Source organism: Carcharodon carcharias, chromosome 5 (genome assembly GCF_017639515.1).
Source record: "Carcharodon carcharias isolate sCarCar2 chromosome 5, sCarCar2.pri, whole genome shotgun sequence".
In the NCBI taxonomy this organism is placed as follows: Eukaryota; Metazoa; Chordata; class Chondrichthyes; order Lamniformes; family Lamnidae; genus Carcharodon; species Carcharodon carcharias.
The window spans coordinates 168,102,615-168,120,828 of NC_054471.1; the positions used below are offsets into that span (position 1 = coordinate 168,102,615).

Genomic DNA, 18,214 nt, shown 5'->3' on the forward strand with positions numbered 1-18,214 from the left:
ACATTTTGGAACGATTCTGGGAGAGGTAGGGTAAAAGTCATTGCTCACCCTGAGTTGAGGTTCCCATTTCCCACACTGCTTTCCATGCTAGTTGCCTGGCTGTCCTCATAGTTTCCCTCTCTGGCCTGACAGGGTTGTCCTTGAAATCTGTCACCCGCTGCTCTTTGCTGCTGGGCTTCTCTTCAGATTGTTTCCCTCCATTTTTTACTGTTTCTCTGTGGGTGTAGTCACTGCTGCCACTGTCTGCTATTGTTGAATTGTCTCAGAAGACATTGAATTTCTCACTTTAGTCAGTGATTTAGCTGTAACAAACAAAAACAATGCTCCAGAACATCAATACAGAGCTACTGTTCCTCTCTTAGGTTCATCTCTCTCTGACTGACATCATTATGACATAGCTCCTTATGCACATGCTCAGTAGTTACTATTATAGTAGTGTTAGGGTTAACCCTTTACTCTTTCATTCCACTTATGTCTAATTCCAGGATCCTACACCCACCACAAGTTTTTCAACTAACCAAGGGCAACGCAAGCGTTTGGCTGAAACACCAATCAATGAAAGCATGCCAAAAAGGTTTGGTACTGCCTTTCAATTCTCACTTGAATCTTGATAGCTGCTGAAAGATAAAGTTAATAAAGTGCATGTTAATTTGCCGACAAAAGGTGCAACCATTTACATTACTGGCTGGTTGAAAATTTTTATTTTCATTTGTCTAATTACATAATTTTTTTACTTTTATTCTAAATGTGAATCTATTGATTTGATCAGAATGCTTATGATGTTTATGGTGGTCTGTTTGTTTCTGCTCAATCCAGTGGAATTTTCTACAAGCTATTTGAATCTGCGTACTGGACAATAATGCACTCAGTTGATTTGTGTAAAATGTGCTATTGTTTGGGATGTTGGATACTCCAATATAACCACACAATAAATTAAACTCCACTGATACAGTGATTCCAGTTGACTCAACCGTTAAAGTGTCTGTTATGATATGCATTCATCTTGTTAAATTACTTATTCCCCTCGAACTAATGACACATCTTGTGAATCTCAAGCAGTTACTGAGTCAATCTCATATCTGCTTGAATTCCATTTTCCCTTCTGTATCATTTAACACATCTGTTCTCTGTTCAGCTGTGTATATGCGCTTTGCACCGACTGCTGATGAAACTCTGTGTTTTAATTCTGTTTAACATCAAGTTTAAATCAACATTTATTGCTGAGTACTGGATTTAATGGTAATAATTTGACCTGATATCCTTGTGTTGGGGTTGACTATTCATAAACTTCTTGCAGTTCATTTTTCATAAGATGAATTGTTGACTGGAACACTTCTTGTTATTCATGATTGTCTAATTATAAATGTATACAGATTGCAAACTTCTGCAAATGGACACACATTTGGAAAAATCCAAAAGCAATGATAATTATACTAATTTGGACTGTTTCTGGAATTATTTTACAGAAAACGGAATCTTTCAACCCCTCCTCCAAAAGTATCATCAATAAACACTCTCAGTACAGGCTGTACCTACACGATAAAAAGCAGCCCTGTACCAAATCGGATGAGCACTGGTCACTTCTCAGCATGGGGCGTAGAAGATGATGAAGTTCTATATTACATGCAGGTATATTAGAGAATGGCAGATGATTCAACAACCAACTAAGTTACTTCTCATGAAGTAGCAAGGCTTTACTTTTGCTAAATTTAATAGTTTCCATTTTCTATGTACCTTTGTTCCAAACTATAAGCTGATAATTGCTTTTAACAAAATGTATATTTTGGTTAGAATATCTAATTCCTCCTCATGAATTGAAGAGTAAGCTAATAGCTATTCTGATGGGTTAGAGATTTAAAACAAGCAGTCTGTTTCTGAGCAAGAAAGGCCAGAGAGATCCTATGTTCAATCAGCAGCCTGCGCTGAGTTAACTGATCTAAGCAAGTGCAGCAGTCATGCTACCACAATTGGCCACAACAAGAAAATAAGCCAATTTTCCACTTCTTATTGTGTGACAGCCAAACCAAAGGGTGTGCATGATAAGGGATGTCAAGTAAAAACTTCATCAGGCAGAACTAAGCTACCTTCTACAGTCCCGCAGCCAGCTGGTATTTGCTCTTGAGTAGTGTAGTTGAGCAAAGTCACCACTGCCCATGGAACATACATCAATGAAGAAGGTAGTGCCTCTGAGAAGGGAGAGAGAAATGTTAGTAATATTTATATTTCTTAAAGGAAGAAAAATACATTGTTTTTAATTTTCATAAAATTTGTTCCTTAACTTTCAGTAAACTCTAGCTCTATTTTATTCATTTTCATTTTACTCATTCGCAGGATATGGGCTTTTATTGCCCATCATTAATTGCCCTTGGAGGTGGTGGTGAGCTGCCTTCTTGAGTTGCTGCAGTCCTTAAGTGGTATAGATACAGTCATCTTACTGTTAGGGAAAGAGTTCAAGGAGTTTGCTCCAGTGATGATGAAGGAATGGCGTTATAGTTCCAAGGCAGGACAGTGTGGAACTTGGCAATGGTGTTGTTCCCATGAGTCTCCTACTCTTATCTTTTAGGTGGTGGATGTCACAAGTTTGGAAGGTGCGGTCAAGGAGCCTTGGCAAGTTGCTGCGGTGCACCTTGCAGATGGTATTCACTGCTGCCAATGTTCACTGGTGGAGTGAAGGTTGAAAGTGGTTAAGTGGGGCCAATCAAGCAAGCAAGCTGCTTTGGCTTGAATGGTATTGAGCTTCTTGAGTGTTGTTGGAGCTGTGTTATTCCAGGCAAGTGGAAAGTATTCCCAGTTTCTTGACCTGAGCCTTCTAGGTGATGGAAAAGGCTTTGAGGATAAATGTTTCAAATTACATGATGTTTAAATATGAGGGTTTTATACAACTAATTTATAGTAGTTATAGTTTCCCCTAAAATCGCAAAACTGCTTTTAGTTCTGCTGTAGTTGATGGTAAGTTGAGCAATTTCACTGGACCAGCCACATAAAAGCCATAGCTATTAGAGCAGGTCAGAGGCTCAACATTCTGCCACTGACTGACTCCCCAAAGCCTCTCAACACTGACAATTCACAAGTCAGAACTGTGATGGAATACTCCCCACTGGATGAATGAAGCTCCAACAACACTCAAGAAGCTTGACATCATCCAAGAAACAATACACTTGGTCAGCGCCCTATTCACCCCTTAAATATTTACTCCCTCCACCAATGGTGAACTGTGATTGCAATGTGCATGTACGACAAATGCATTGCAGCAAGTCACTAAGATTTATTTGGCAGCATCACCTAAACCCATGATCTCTACTGCCTACTGTTCCCAGATGCTTGGGAGCACCATCACTTCCAAGTTTCCCCCCCAAGTCACACAACATCCTGACTTGGACATACATCACGGTTCTGTCATTGATACTGGGTCAAAATTATGAACCTAACAATATTATGGGAGTAAATTCACCACATGGGCTGCCTCAATATGCATAATACAAGCTGAAAATTTACACTGGAAGAAATATTTAGGTACAAACCTGCTGTTCCTTAAAGATATGAAAGCGGGACTAGCTAGTAAAAATAAAATACATTCATATTTTAAAAAGGTTTTTAGCAAAAATCCTGTCGGTATTGGACTAAATGTTCAATTTCACAAAATATTAGCAATAAGTTTAAGTGACAGCTTTCACAATAATGTGCTGAAGGTGGATTTTAACAGCTGAAACAGCCAGTTATTTATTCTGTTTCCCCTTTTTTAACAGAAAGATACCAATGATGGCCAACCTGAGGACATTGCATTCATTCCAACATCTTGTCAAAAAGGTAAAGTTTGCTAAATTTTTGTGAAATGTCAGAGTGGTTATAAGCTACATTTTAATCCTCAAATTTAGTGGAAACAGGGAAAAGATGAATTTTTAAATCTTTCATGGGATGTGTGCGTTCACTGGCAAGGCCAACATTTATTGCTCATCCCTAATTGCCCTTGAGAAAGTTGTGGTGAGCGGCCTTCTTGAGCAGCTGCAGTCCGTCTGGTGCAGCTACTCCCACAGTGCTGATAGGAAGGGAGTTCTAGGATTTTGATCCAGCGACAGTGAAGGAACAGCAATATAGTTCCAAGTCAGGACAGCGTGTGGCTTGGAGGCGAGCTTGTAGCTAAAGCTGGATTGTTCATTTGTATAAACCTTCCCCGAACACAATGAATTGTTTTGGGTTGCTGTCTTTAATGCAATCCAGCTGCATCATAGTAAATTTATCACATGGTAAATTGCTTTGTGTGGGTTGGCCAGCCAGGATCAGCAATAGTGTGATTTTTATCAAATTACCTCCAACTCCACTGTTGCCTTTTCAAAGGTAGCAAGTTTTAATAGAACATCCTGTTAACAGTTACTTGTGAAAGAGACAGGGTGTAGATGAAAATACTCTGACTGAATCAAGTGTATGGGTCAAGATAGGTGGATTGCATAGGTCTAATCAGACCATTTGTTTTATTATTATATATTTCCAGTGGAGTTTATTGATCTATCCATATCACAAAGTATTATATTTTATGTGTGCTTTGTGTCATTCAGTGTTTTCTTTTTTGTAATTACCTTTCAATTGTAATGGACAGGATGTGGCGGTGGGGAGGGGCGGTTAATTTGTATAGCACTAATTTCTTCTCTCACCAACTGTCCATAAACAGAAAGCTGTTTTAATTTGATTCCCTCTTTATAAGCGGTGGTGTCTTTCCCCAACCCCTCGACTTTTGTTTGATCCAATTTTATAGTAGTAACCCCACAGCAAACTCAAGGTAGGGTGAACTCAAAGGGTTAGTTTATTTGCATATTCTCAAAACATGGGAGGAGCATTGCAAGGTCGCTTCCACACTCAGACAGTAAAAGGGGCATAGCAAAAAGAAGGGTTTACAGTACAGAGACCACAGAGAAAATAAATATTGGTTCACATGAGTTACAGAGTCCAGAATAAAAGTCCAATGAGGTATTCCTTCAGGAAGGTTGGTGGTCTAAAAACCAATGCTGTATAATTCACTTTTCTGGTGATGTTGACTTCTCACAATGAGATAGGCAGGCAGAGATAAATCAGTCTTGTATACAATGTTACAAAATTTCCAGCAGAAGCTGTAGAAGGAGGCCAGGTGTTCAACCTGGGTGGAGCTCCTTTTCTGTGAGGCTGCCAGTTAGATGGTAAACAGAAGGCTGAGCTATGCAGTTCAGCAAGGCAATATTACTTGTTCCTCAAGCCAGATGCCCATGTCACATGACCTCCTAACTTTCCACCCAGAATTTGACAAAGGATTTGTATCCGTAATCTGGGTTCCGAAGACTGTTAATTGCCTCAGCCATTAGGAATTGAAAGAAAGGCTGTGGGGCCTTTGGTCAGACCACATTTAGAATATTGTGAGCAATTTTGGGCCCCGTATCTCAGGAAAGGTGTGCTGGCCCTGGAGAGGATCCAGAGGAGGTTCACGAGAATGATCCCAGGAATGAAAGGCATAACATATGAGGAATGTTTGAGGACTCTGGGTCTATACTCGATGGAGTTTAGAAGGATGAGGGGGGGATCTGATTGAAACTTACAGAATACTGAAAGGCCTGGATAGAGTGGACATGGGGAAGATGTTTCCATTAGTAGGAGAGACTAGGACCCGAGGGCACAGCCTCAGAATAAAGGGAAGACCTTTTAGAACAGAGATAAGGAGAAACTTCTTTAGCCAGAGAGTGGTGAATCTACGGAATTCATTGCCACAGAAGGCTGAGGAGGCCAGGTCATTGGGTGTATTTAAGACTGAGATAGATAGGTTCTTGATTGGTAAGGTGATCAAAGGTTATGGGGAGAAGGCGGGAGAATGGGGTTGAGAAACCTATCAGCCATGATTGAATGGTGGAGCAGACTCGATGGGCGGAATGGCCTAATTTCTGCTCCTATGTCTTATGGTCTTAGGGTCTTATGATCCCTCTCCTTCTGGCCCAGTTGGGTAATTAAATGCAGATGGCCTTTGTATAGCTGTCTCTGCAGTTGAGCTGTACAGTCTAAAGGGGAGGTCATTAGTGGCTTCTCAGAGATAATGAGGGACGAGTTTTCCTAAAACTACTTGGTGGCTTCTTTTGTTCAGGCATCACAGTCAGATAGATATAAAAAAATTACAGTGTGCGGTCTTAGTTCCTCACACAATCCTGAATTGTTTGACTATTTTGCACTACAGAATCCGATTGCTCAATTTTTTGTTATTTCTTGAGACATTTTGTCTGATTCCAATCCTGAGGGGGTTGTGGAGGACGGCTGGAGTATCACTTAATGGCAGTTAGAATCAAATATTTACTACCTTTAGAAAAGATTCAAACTCATTATGGGATTTGCATCTTAATTGATATTAATATTGATCTCGATATTAACCTTTCCTCCCATGATGAAAGGGGAAGGGGTTAAAGACTTGAATAAGGGATAAAAGTGCCCCAGTATGCTGCGCATCCACCTGCCACCTTTATTAAAGCCATAGCTATCTGGGTGTTTGAGTATACTGCCTATGAGAGCTAGGGGCCATTACTACCATATTTAAATCAAGCTTCCATGGCCCAATTTAAAATCCACTGCTGTTAAACTGGTTTCCCAGGGTCAGAAAACTCATCAGTGAAAGGGAGGTAGGAACAGCTGGTCCCATGAGGTAAGAGCCTTTCTCCAGAGCCCCAGTCCCTCAAATATGTTTTCAGCTTCCCCCCTCCTGACCGCCTACCCCAACCCTCTCCACTCCAGCCCCCGATCACCAACCTTCAAACACCCTCCTACATGACTGATTGCCAGTAAGTGTCTCAAGGATCCCGGAATGCAGTCTCCTGATGCATGTCTTCCCTCCTCACGTCCTCCCTGCCTGCCCCTAAGTACCATTATTTTGATTTAAAGTGAAGTATTTCTTTGCTTTCACATCCTCAAGCGCATTTTAGAGATGAGAAGCACCTTTTTGAGTGTTTGAATTTGTACTGACATTAATGGGATGTTTCTGGAGTCCACATATTGCTTGACTTTTTGTTACAGTTTTTAAGAGCTTTGTGTTTTCAGCTGCTGGTACTTGAATATGCTGAACCTATAATCTGTTCCATTGACTTTGGGTGTGATGGGGTGGAGGGAAGGTATATATTCATGTCCTGATAGGTTTTTACTATGATCATTTTCAACACCTGTTGTAAAACACTTCTTCCAGCTTTAAATAGAGGATGGTTTAACCCATCATTACTTCTTTTCTTTTTAGCATCAAAGTCATCACAAAGTTTCCAGAATTCCAGGGACAACTGCGAAAACCAAAAAAACCCAGCAATCCAGAGCAACAAAAAACATAAGCACCCTGCAACTTGGATGAAGACTAACACAAGAACAAACCCAAAGACTTTGTTTTATACTCACTTCAGTGAAAAGCTACTCAACACGCCTGATACCAGTTTGCAGAAAGAAACCAATGACTGTGATGGGAAAAACCCTCCCAATTCACCAGAGATATGGATTTGCGATACATGTTCGTTATCAAATAAAGCTCCGGCGGTGAGATGTAGGGGCTGTGATGTACTGAAATACGGAGTTATACTGCAGAGCTGTAAAAGGATCCAGTCAAATGGTAAAAATTGATACCAAGAATGTCCTGTTTTGTAGATACAACTAGCTTTACCAAGATGGTGAAATAGACACACCCTTTTAATTTAACATTGCTAATGAATCAATTCACTAATTTATATATTTTTTATATTTATATTTCGTACATGTGCAAATATATATATACGCACATGCCTCACCCAGGCAATAAGTCCAGAAGGTAGCAAGTCATAGAATACAAAGGAAGTTTTTGAGGGGTATTTGAAAAGTTAGTTAGGGAAAGCAAAGTTTGTGAGTAGAACTGCATCAGCAGGACAAGGGGTCACTCGTCTGTTGCCAAAAAGAGCTCATTGCTGGGGCTTTTGTTGTTTACAATATGTATAGAGAATCTGGAGGTAGCAACAGCAACATCAATGGCAACTTATATTTATATGGTGCCTTTAACATAATAAAATATCCCAAGGCTCTTCACAGGGACATTATAAATCAAATATGATACTGAGCTGCATAAGGAAACATCAGGACAGATGACCAAAAGCTTGGTCAAAGAGTTAGGTTTTGAGGAGCATCTTAAAGGGAGAAAGCAAGGTATAGAAAGGAGGAGAGATTTAGGGAGAGAATTCCGGGGTCCAGGCAGCTGAAGGCACGAAATTGTAGCACAATTAAAATTGGGGATACTCAAGAGAATTGGAGGAGCACAAACATCTGGGAGGGTTCTGGGGCTGGAGGGGATATAGAGGAGGTGAAGATTTGGAGGGATTTGAAAATAAGGAAGAGAAGTAATAGGAACACTGTTGATGGCATCATATTTTGGGAGAAGGTTCAAATCACAAAGAGACAAACCAAACAAAAAGATTGGGAAGATGAACTGATGAATGGCAAATGGCATTTAATGTAAACAAATACCAAGTTTTGAAACTAATGAAGAGAAGTAAATAATGAGAATATAAATGAAATGGATCTTGGCCACAGGACAAAACACAGGAGATGGAGTGATTTGGGTGTATTGATGGATAGCTGACTGAAACCAGCAACAGTGTGTAGCAGCAACAATGAGAATTAACCATATCCTGGGATAGGTAGTCATGGATAGAGCACACATCCAAGGAGGTAAGAATAAGGCATGCAAGTGCTTGTTGTAGCCATACCTGGAGTGTTGTGTACAGTTCTGGTAACTACACCACAGCAAAGATAACCAGGTTTTGGAGAGAGCACAGAAAGGGTAATCAAAATATACGAAAGCAATATACAGTGGATACTGAAATTCTGAACTTACAACAGAAAATGCTGGAAATACTCAGCAGGACAAGTAGCATTTGTGGAGAGAGAATCAGAATTAACAGGCAGGATTTCCTGGCCCTGACACTGGCAGGCATCATTGCGGATGGGACAGTAAAATTTGGAAAGCTGTTCAAAGTCAGGTCGTTGACTTTTCATCACAACTGAAATTTTAACTTTGTTTCTCACTCGATAGATGCTGCCTGATCTGCTGAGCATTTCCAGCATTTTATGGTTTTACTCAATCAAACTAATGCTTCATTTAAATAGAACTATGCGAGGTATTGGAAGAATCTGGGATTGTTTTCTCTAGAGAAGAGAAGTATATGTGGAGGCAGCAGAGAGGAGAAGCTGTTCACAGAGGGAGAAAGAAGAGAGCTCCCAGCAGGGGGTTCTATTTACTCAGAATCTTCAGAGAGCATTTCTCTTACCTGCACCTCAGCCAGGAGCAGTGTCTGCAGCAACTACACTTCACCTAGGAAGTGGTCACCAAACTATGCCACCTCCTGGAAATGGACCTGCAGCCTCACAGCAGGTGAGGATGGCACTGCCAGTGGCCATCAAGGTCACCGTGGCTCTTAATTTCTATATTAGCAAATTCTTCCTGGCTGGAGCCAGCAACATCACCAACATTTCTCAATTCACCATTTATCATTGATCCAGAAGGCCACCAAGGCCTTGTACGCCAGAAGAGAGGACTTCATTGTCTTCTCTCTAAACAGCGGAGCAGTTATGTGGTTTTTCCAGAGTAGCAGAATTCCCAATGGGGCAGGGAGCCATTGAGTGCATGCACATGCCTCTATGGGCACATGCATCTCTAAGGGGAGGTCTATTAGAAACTCAAAGGCTTCCACTCCTTGAATGTGCAGTTAGTATGCAACCATGCACACAGCATAATATTGGTGAATTCCTGCTATCCTGGCAGCAGTCACAATGCTTTCAAAGTCAGTCTTTCTTACCATCTTCCACAAGCAGATGGTTGCTCAGTTACAGGGCTATCTGCTGCACATGTAGCTAATGACCATACCTGACCATGCACGGACAGCCTTCCAAACAATGAGAACCATGCTACAACTCAGACCATTATTCAGCAGCAACAGTTTCACTGCCTGGACCACTCAGGGGGATCCCTCCTGCACTCACCGGAGTGTCTCCATGGTGGACTGCTGCGTCATCCACAGCCTGGTCATCATGAGGGCGCAACCAGTACCAGCAGAGCTTCAGTAATCCCCTCAGGAGAGGAAGAAGGTAAACGACAAGGAGGAAGAAAGGAGGAAGCATCAGATGTATCATCACTCAGGACAAACTGTCCATGAGCATCTCATCAGGTTCCCTTGAAAAGATCATCAGAGAACCACTGCTCCCACTTTTCCATCCCTCTGTTACAGATGATCACAGTATCCTCTTGACTAAAAGCCCTGGAATAAAAAACATCACAAAACAATGATTCCATGTCAACTTTATCCATACATACATACATACTTTTCAATAATGCATACAATATTCAACTAATCAGCCTTGAGTTTTCCTTTAGTGCCTGTCTCACTGGAACCTTTGCCTGGCTCAGTGTTCCTACCTACTGCTATCCCAGTGGCTGCAGCATGGCTGGTGGAAGGCTGCTGACTCTCTGTGGGGTAGATGACCTTGTAGGACAGGATCTTGAAGGCCTGGTTTCAAACTGTGCCACCTCGGCATGGCTGGAAGCAATCTAAGTTGGCTGACAGGCAACAGCTGGGTTATCCATTTCTGTGCGCATGCCCATCTGCCTTTTTCTATATGCCACCCAATCGAAGTCCTCACCTGAGCCCTCTGCAGGAGGATCCATACTGCAAACTCACCCTCTGGGCAGCTGGCACCCGCACTATCCTTGCCCAGTGGCCTGACTGTAGCCCGCTCGTGCCCAGTGACTGACTGACGCTGTCTGTGTACTTCCCTCTAAAGTACACGCAGTGTCAATATCTGAGCTAGTGGCCACGAGTTTCAGATGAAATAATGATTTCTTCCTCAGAGGTCTGCACCTCCTCTGCATTTTGATCACCGGAGCCAGCAGTTGACCAGACGGCAGATCTTAGGTACCTGAAAGCGTAAATGCAAGAGAGAGGAGGATTGTGTTGAGGCAAGTGGGTTTGCCGGGGGAAAGAAATAAGCACATATGAGGATGAGTTAAGATTTCAGAAGATGCATAAAGCAGGAACATGCCATCGTCCTGGATAGCTTCAGTGGTGCCGTTTGCCAAGGCCTCAACAATGACTGTGCCAATAATGCCGAGCACCGTCTCATCCATGGGCCTGTCACCTGCCAGTTTATGGGCTACCTTGTCCTGTAAGAGAGAGGGAAGGCCCATTGTCAATGAGTGTATTGCAATGTGTTTGAGTAATGTACATGTCATTGCTGAATAGCTGGCAATTTGTGGAAACAGCAAAATGTGGGTGTGAGGATTGCAAAAGTGGTAGGTGTGTGAGGGTGAGTGGAATATATTAATGTTAGGTATGAGTCCTGATTGCTGGAAATTATTGATAGCTCAGTGATGGGAATGTGTTGCATTGAGCAGTGAGTGAGATTGGTGGTTCAGTTGGCATACCTGGCATCCTGGTCCTCTAAAAATACACCATGGGCAGAATTTTCCGTGCCCGCTGGCATCGGGCGTGTGGACAATATTGCAAGAAGACCAGACATCGATTTCACGACATCGTGAAGCCAGTTTGTGATCGTCCGTTCAACCCATCGATGGCGGGCTGCGTTTCCCGCCATGGGATGTCAAGAACCTCATTGTAATACATCTGCATATCATTACAAGGCCAGCTCGCCGGAATCATCCTTCCACACTGGATAGTCTGCCCACAATCATGCCGATGTGTTTCAAAACAGCATATATAAGGCATGCACTTGGCGGCTGCACTTTGAGGGTAACTAGGAGGTGAGTGCACAGTAATGTTGCACGCCACACTTGCCCGGATCGCCTGTAACACTTCATGATTGAGACGCTTAGGAGGTGTGCGGTTGATGGTAGTGCACAAGCACATGTGAGGTGGTGGGGAGGGAAGCGGCCATGAATTAGGGAAACCTTATATAAAGTGACCATTCCTCTGCAGCTGACACAGTTCAGGCGCAGCCACATTGATATAATCAGAGTCGGCCTCTAGCTTCTCTGCCCACTCAAGCAACGCAGAGGCATGAAAGTGCCACCAAGTGCTCCAGAGTTTTTCATTCCTTGGGCACAGACTGCAAACAAATGAGCATTTTAGTGGACTGCAAAACAGTTGGATGACTGAGCACGTTGTACAATCTCCTTGCAAAAGCTGGCCATGGAACAGTCACTGTTGGAAGCGCTCGCAGCCCCTTGCAATGTCATCAGTCAGGTTTGGACCAGTCTCCCCCATGGTTCAAGCTAACAGTGCAGCCTTGCAGTGTGGGTTAGGAGAATGCCTGAGCTGAGAGCACAGCGTGCAGTCCAATGGGCAAGGCTGCTGCCAATCGGTCAGGTGGAGTGGGGCCGAAGTGGTTGGCGATTCTGGCACTAATCTCTGGCCATCCAAGTAGTGGCCAGCACTCTCCATGATACACTAAGAGGTCTTCAGACTTAACCAAGAGAGGTTCTTTGTATACCCAAGCTAACCCATGCGTCTCTCTCATCCTGCAGGAGGAGAACATCAGGAGCATGGATCCTGGTGAACTAGTGTACAGAAAGCAGAGACAACAGAGAAGGGAGCGATGGAGGTGCCTGACAGAGGGAGGAGCAGCACCTTGGGAAGAAGAGGCAGCTGGGGCTCCAGCACATCTCAGTAAAGAGCCACAGCGAGCCATTACTGGCCGGCGCCTAGCTAGACCCAGGGTCTACAGGCACCGGCTTTCATTCCTGCAGATGACCGAGAACCAGTGTCACCGAAGACTGCACATTTCTAGGAACTGGTGGGTCACATCTGCCAACTACTGCAGGATTTGGTGCCATGGGGACATGGAGGGCATCCACTGCCAGTGGCTGTGAAAGTGACCATGGCACTCAATTTTTATGCCAGTGGCTCCTTTCAGGGCTCCACAGGTGACCTCTGTGGGATATCTAAAGCCTCCACTCACAGATTCATCCATGAGGTCACGGATGCCATCTCCACGAGGACACACAACTTTGAGCATTTCTCCCGGGACCAGGACAGCCAGGATGCAAGAGCTGGATTTGCCCAGATCTCGGGTTTCCCACAGGTGCAGAGTGCAATCAACTGCACTCACATGGCACTCAGTTCTCCGTCACAACAAGGGGTCAACTATGCCAACCGCAAGGGCTTCTGTTCACTGAATGTACAGCTGGTGTGCAACCACCACAAATGCATCCTGCAGGTCTGCACATGGTTTCCAGAGAGTGTGCACAACGCCTACTTTCTCAGTCGGTCACAGATCCCTGACATCTTCCAGGGTCCACAGAGGCTGCAGGGATGACTCCTTAGGGGCAAGGGCTACGTGACTGATGACACCCGTGCGGTGGCTTCAAGGACTCATGCAGAGCAACGGTATAATGAGGCTCATGCTGCAACTCACAACTTGGTAGAGCAAACCATCGAGATGCTGAAAATGAGGTTCCAGTGCCTGAGCCGGTCTGGTGGAGCCCTACAATATAGTCCACAGGGGGTGTTATGCATCGTCGTCGCCTTTACAACCTAGTGCTGCAACGAGGGGAGGAGCTGGCTGAGATGGGGCTGGAGGTCTCATCAGATGAGGACATCAACGGTGATTAGTGTGAGGAGGTCCTCAAAGGCGACGATGACAGCGATAAGGCTCTCACACTAGCCAGATGAGCCAGGCTCACTTGGAGGCCCTCATAGCTGCTAGATTTGTGGAGGATGATGACGACATGCAGTGAGGAGACACTATGGATCCTCACAATGCATCTATGAACATTTGACTCCAGCCAGGCTTATGGCAGCGCACATACCCTCTGTGATACTGCTCCTGTCATGGAGACGCAGTGAAGACCCCAATAGTCGCTTGATTGCAGGAGGATGATGACGACATGCAGTGAGGACACTCCATAGATCTTCACATAGCCTCTGAGAATGTCTGACTCCTGTCTGGCCAAGGGCAGCTCACTTGCACTCTGTGATTAGGGTCATATCATAGAAGTGCAGCCATGAAACTTTAAAAGCACCTGATTCTTTATCTGCCTTCAGCACCTGAGCCCTTCAGGAGAATAGCATCACAAGTCACAGATGCTGAAGAGATGGGGGCCAGCCCCACTTTAAAAGTGCTGAGAGCACACAGAGAGAATGACAGAACACCTGCCCACTACTTTCTGGCAGCAATGAACAGCACGATCGAGGTGCAGACATCAGTAATGTGTCCAGTGAGTGTGAGGCCGGGCCGTCATTTTGGTCTGAAGGCTGCACAAAGCACAGGGAAGAGGCCCTGGACTGAGACCCCTGCCTTTATCTTGTGCAGAAAGATTTCACATCTGAGTGATTCTTGGGAGTGTATTTATAAAAGTGAACATATGTACAAGTGATTAACAGCCACGGCCACGCTGTGCAACTAATTCTCCTTATCTTTCCTAACCCGGCCGCAACATCTTGTCCGCTGCACTCCTCAGTTTGCAAGGCACAATGGAAGAGTCCGTCCACCTTCAGGCTGAGGTGATAGCGCCAGCATGCTGGAGCTGCTGAGCTCACAGGAAGAGGGGATTCAGATGGGCCGGACACTCTCGGAGTCACCAGGGTGGATGGCCCCAGGTCACCTGCTGATCATCCTCCCTATGGGTGCCTGAGGGCCTCAGGCCCTTGAGGAAAAGGGATAGCTGGAGTGAGATCGTACTGCCCAGCACCCCTCTCACTGACACACTGTTGGAGGCCAACCATGGCACCGGTGGTGGAGTTCAGCCTGCACAACAGTGCAGGAGTGACATCCAGGACCAACCATGGTGACCGCCATCCTACCAGTGTTGACCTCGGTGCATTGGCATGCCGGCGCTATCACCTCAGCCTGAAGGCAGATGGACTCCTCCATCATGCCTTATAATCTGAGGAGTGCAGCTGACATCCCTTCCTGATGTTCCTAAGCTTGCCTTTGTGGTTCCAGTAACTGTGACATGACCAAATCCAGAGGCTCATCATCTGACTCGGACTCAGCAACGTTCTGGCCTCCAGCAGTCCTCCGAGTGCTGGGGACCTGGGAAGTCCCTGCCTCTGCCTGCTGTGGATCAGATAGTACGATGTGCTCACTAGATTGTGATCCCAAGGCTACTCTAAAGCTAGGTCCCACCGAGGTATGTGTCTCTGTGCTGGTGGAGGGTGTGGGTGAACGCTTTGACATGTCTTCAGAGGCTTCCACGGGACTTGATTGGAGGCCCTGGGTCGTGTCCTCCATCAACTATTTGGCAGATGTGCCCCCGAAAGCAAGGAGAGATAATTAGTGCATGGCAGTGGCCTGTGAACAGGACACATCACTCACAGCATGGTTGTCTGATGGATGTTGCACTGCTGGATCCTCACTTGGTGCAGCAGCGTTGACCTCACTGTCAGCACAGGAACGGTCCAGATCATCGCCAGCCAGCTGGATGGCTCTGTTTTCAAAGTCCATGAGGACCTTGATTTCAGGCATTCCTCCATCCGTCTGTGACCTCTTCCTCTGGTGTGCCAGCTTGTCCTGCATGAATAGAGATGGAGAGAGTGTAAGCAGAACGCCTGCCAGACCAAATGATAAGCATGCCTGGCATGTGTGCATGGTCCTATGGTCGGGATGAGGGCAATGAATGTGTGTGTGAGAAAGTGAATGGTGATGCCTCTTGAACTGGCAGTGAGTGAGGTTCCTGTGGATGTGTGATGGGTTTGTGAGTGTGTGAGTTGAGAGTGTGAGCAGTGTGACTTACCCTGGTGGAACGAAGGAGATCATTCATCCTCTTGCGGCACTGTGTGGCTGTCCTCTTTTGCAGGGCATTGGCATTGACCGCTGCCACCCAAGCCGGAGTGGTGATGTTGCTGCCCATCCTGCAGCCAAGAGCAGGGTAGTGGACATCACAGCGAGCCTCCACAGTGACCAAAAGGCGCTCCAGAGATGCATCATTGAATCTGGGGGCTGCAGTCCTTTTGCCTTTCAGGGTCATGTCTTCCGTACAGCACTCCGGGGCTGGAAGCACTGAGAGGTGTGTGCACGGCTGCACTTTAAATATGGCACCCGGTGTGATGAAGCAGTGAAGTGATGGTGTGGCAGCCGAATGAGAGCTTGCCCTCCATGGAAACGATGAGTTTCCTGGGAATGCATTAATAATGCGGCAGGTTTGGGACGATACGACGTGAGAAGCCACCATTGCAGCCAGCAGGTAAAACCTGCTCGCTCCCACACTTAGTGCAAATCTGGGACCATTCCACCACATGTCTCTCTTCCTCTCCATTTCCTGGACTAAGGGCTCCTGAGCTACATTGGAAAACCTAAGATCCCTCTTTCTGGCCTTCTGCGCCATTAATCAAGCTTGTTCCTTCTCCCTAACTTCCAGTTCAGTGACCTTTTGCAGGTGGAATGCATTCCCCCTTTAAGCGATGTAAAATGGCTTTAAAACATGTGGGTTAAATTTAATTGGTGCTAGTTTCACATGAACTCAGGCCCCTAGTTGAGGGTGGAGCTCCTCAGCAGCACATTTAGTGCTGGGTTGCACACGCAAATGAAAATGAGCAGACAGCATGAAATTTGCCTGCTACCTGTATTATATTTGGCAAGTGCAGGTTAATCGTGCATTGTGACCCCTGTACCCAGTGATGAGGCTTATCCAAGTTTTAGTCCATTAGACCTACACTTTTAATGCACAATTCTTCCATAGTGTTACTCGGTGTAAGGGTGATCCTCATATTCAACTGCATTCAAGTGCAGTTAAAGATACACTTTTGATGGCTAAACATTCTACAACGTAAAGTGTTAGACCGAGGAGTGAGCATTAGTTCATTCCATTAAAGATATGTGTAAAACTTCCTTTCTATTGGTCTTGGGAAGGAAAATAACTCTAGATTTTTATTGCAAAGCCATTTCATCTCTTATGGTATTCTACATAAAGATGTAAAATATGACTTAAATAAATTTGAATGAAATAGCATAATATTTATTCTGCTGTGCCAATAGGTGCTTCACAGTTAAATAAAATGGGAGAACAATGCACTGGAGCATGGCAAGGGATACATGCTTTATTGCATTTCGTGGCCAAATATTGATTAAGTGAATCTTAGTAATTGTTTCTCCTGTGTAAAACAAATCTTCTCACTGAAGTGATTAATTGAAAAGGCAATTGGCAGTGGGGTCATTGAAACCAGAACATCTCAGCTGAAGCAGGGGAAGATGAAACTACAGCAGTCGGAGCAAATTTCTGTCAAGGGTGAGAGGTTAGAAATACTGTAAAAGCAAATCTCTAGAAGGGAATGGAGGGTGATCGCTTAATCAAAACACTTCATTAAGGGAGGGAAGATAAAGTCACTGAAGTAGAATATTTGAGCGCAGAAAGTCAGGGCAGAGTCATGGATAGAGAATACCTCAGGGAACTCTAGCAGGAGGGATCATGGAATCCAGCTCTTAGATCTGGACAAATCTTATTGAAAGCCAGACCTTTACATAAGGAATCTGAAATCTGAACATAGATGGAATGCTAAGATACTGATAGCCTTACATTGGTAGCTGAATAAATGAAAATCATGGTCACCTTTCTGGGTAAACCTACTGAATCCATGAATTTTGCAGAAATGAGCACCAACAGAAGAAGAAGTGACAACATATGCAGGGTGGAAGGCGATAGAATAACAACCCCTCAGGTTCCCGGTGTAACAGAGATGTCTCCGTCCTTGGCGACCTCCTCCTCTTCTCACATGATCGATGTCATTTGCTCTGTCCCACAAATGTACCCTTCAGCTGGTTCTTCACCCACAAGTACTGAAGAGAGAATGACAATGGAATTTCTTCCAAATGGCACAGTCTGTGCAACCGTTCTCCAACCCACTGAAATAAACACTACTGCTTTGTTGTCATCTGTGCCCGCTGGAACTAAACCTGATGAAATATTGTTTCATGCTACATCACCTCCTGTAAAACCAACACTACAGGATGTCAACAAGGAGAACAATGCCTTAGATCCAGGTGTGTGAAATTCTATTTCATCCTCAGCTCGATTTCTATTGATGGCAATAACTTTTCTGTCATTTTTGTAAGACTTCTCTATTAAACAGTAATTCAGCGGTTCCCCTTTAAGAGCTGTTGTTGGCCAACTAGAAAAATTGAAAGAGCAGAAGCTAATAGTAACATTTAGAGTTAACCTGCCTAACCACTTTCCAAGATAGCAACCAACCACATGTCCAATGGAACTTTTATTAATTTTTCATTTCATTTCAGAATTGAAATTTACAGTATTCATATAAAA

At 44.5% G+C, this 18,214-nt stretch overlaps 1 protein-coding gene across 1 annotated transcript in view; it reads left to right on the top strand.

Moving 5' to 3' along the window:
* The window catches only part of LOC121277779, a 55,609-nt gene extending 37,667 nt beyond the window's left edge, over positions 1-17,942 (top strand). Inside the window, exons 6-10 of the mRNA XM_041187416.1 lie at positions 486-574; positions 1,467-1,629; positions 3,747-3,807; positions 7,229-7,588; positions 17,542-17,942. Coding sequence (XP_041043350.1) covers positions 486-574; positions 1,467-1,629; positions 3,747-3,807; positions 7,229-7,588; positions 17,542-17,942 — 1,074 coding nt within the window. The remainder of the gene's footprint in view (positions 1-485; positions 575-1,466; positions 1,630-3,746; positions 3,808-7,228; positions 7,589-17,541) is intronic.
* The last annotated feature ends 272 nt before the right edge of the window (positions 17,943-18,214 follow it).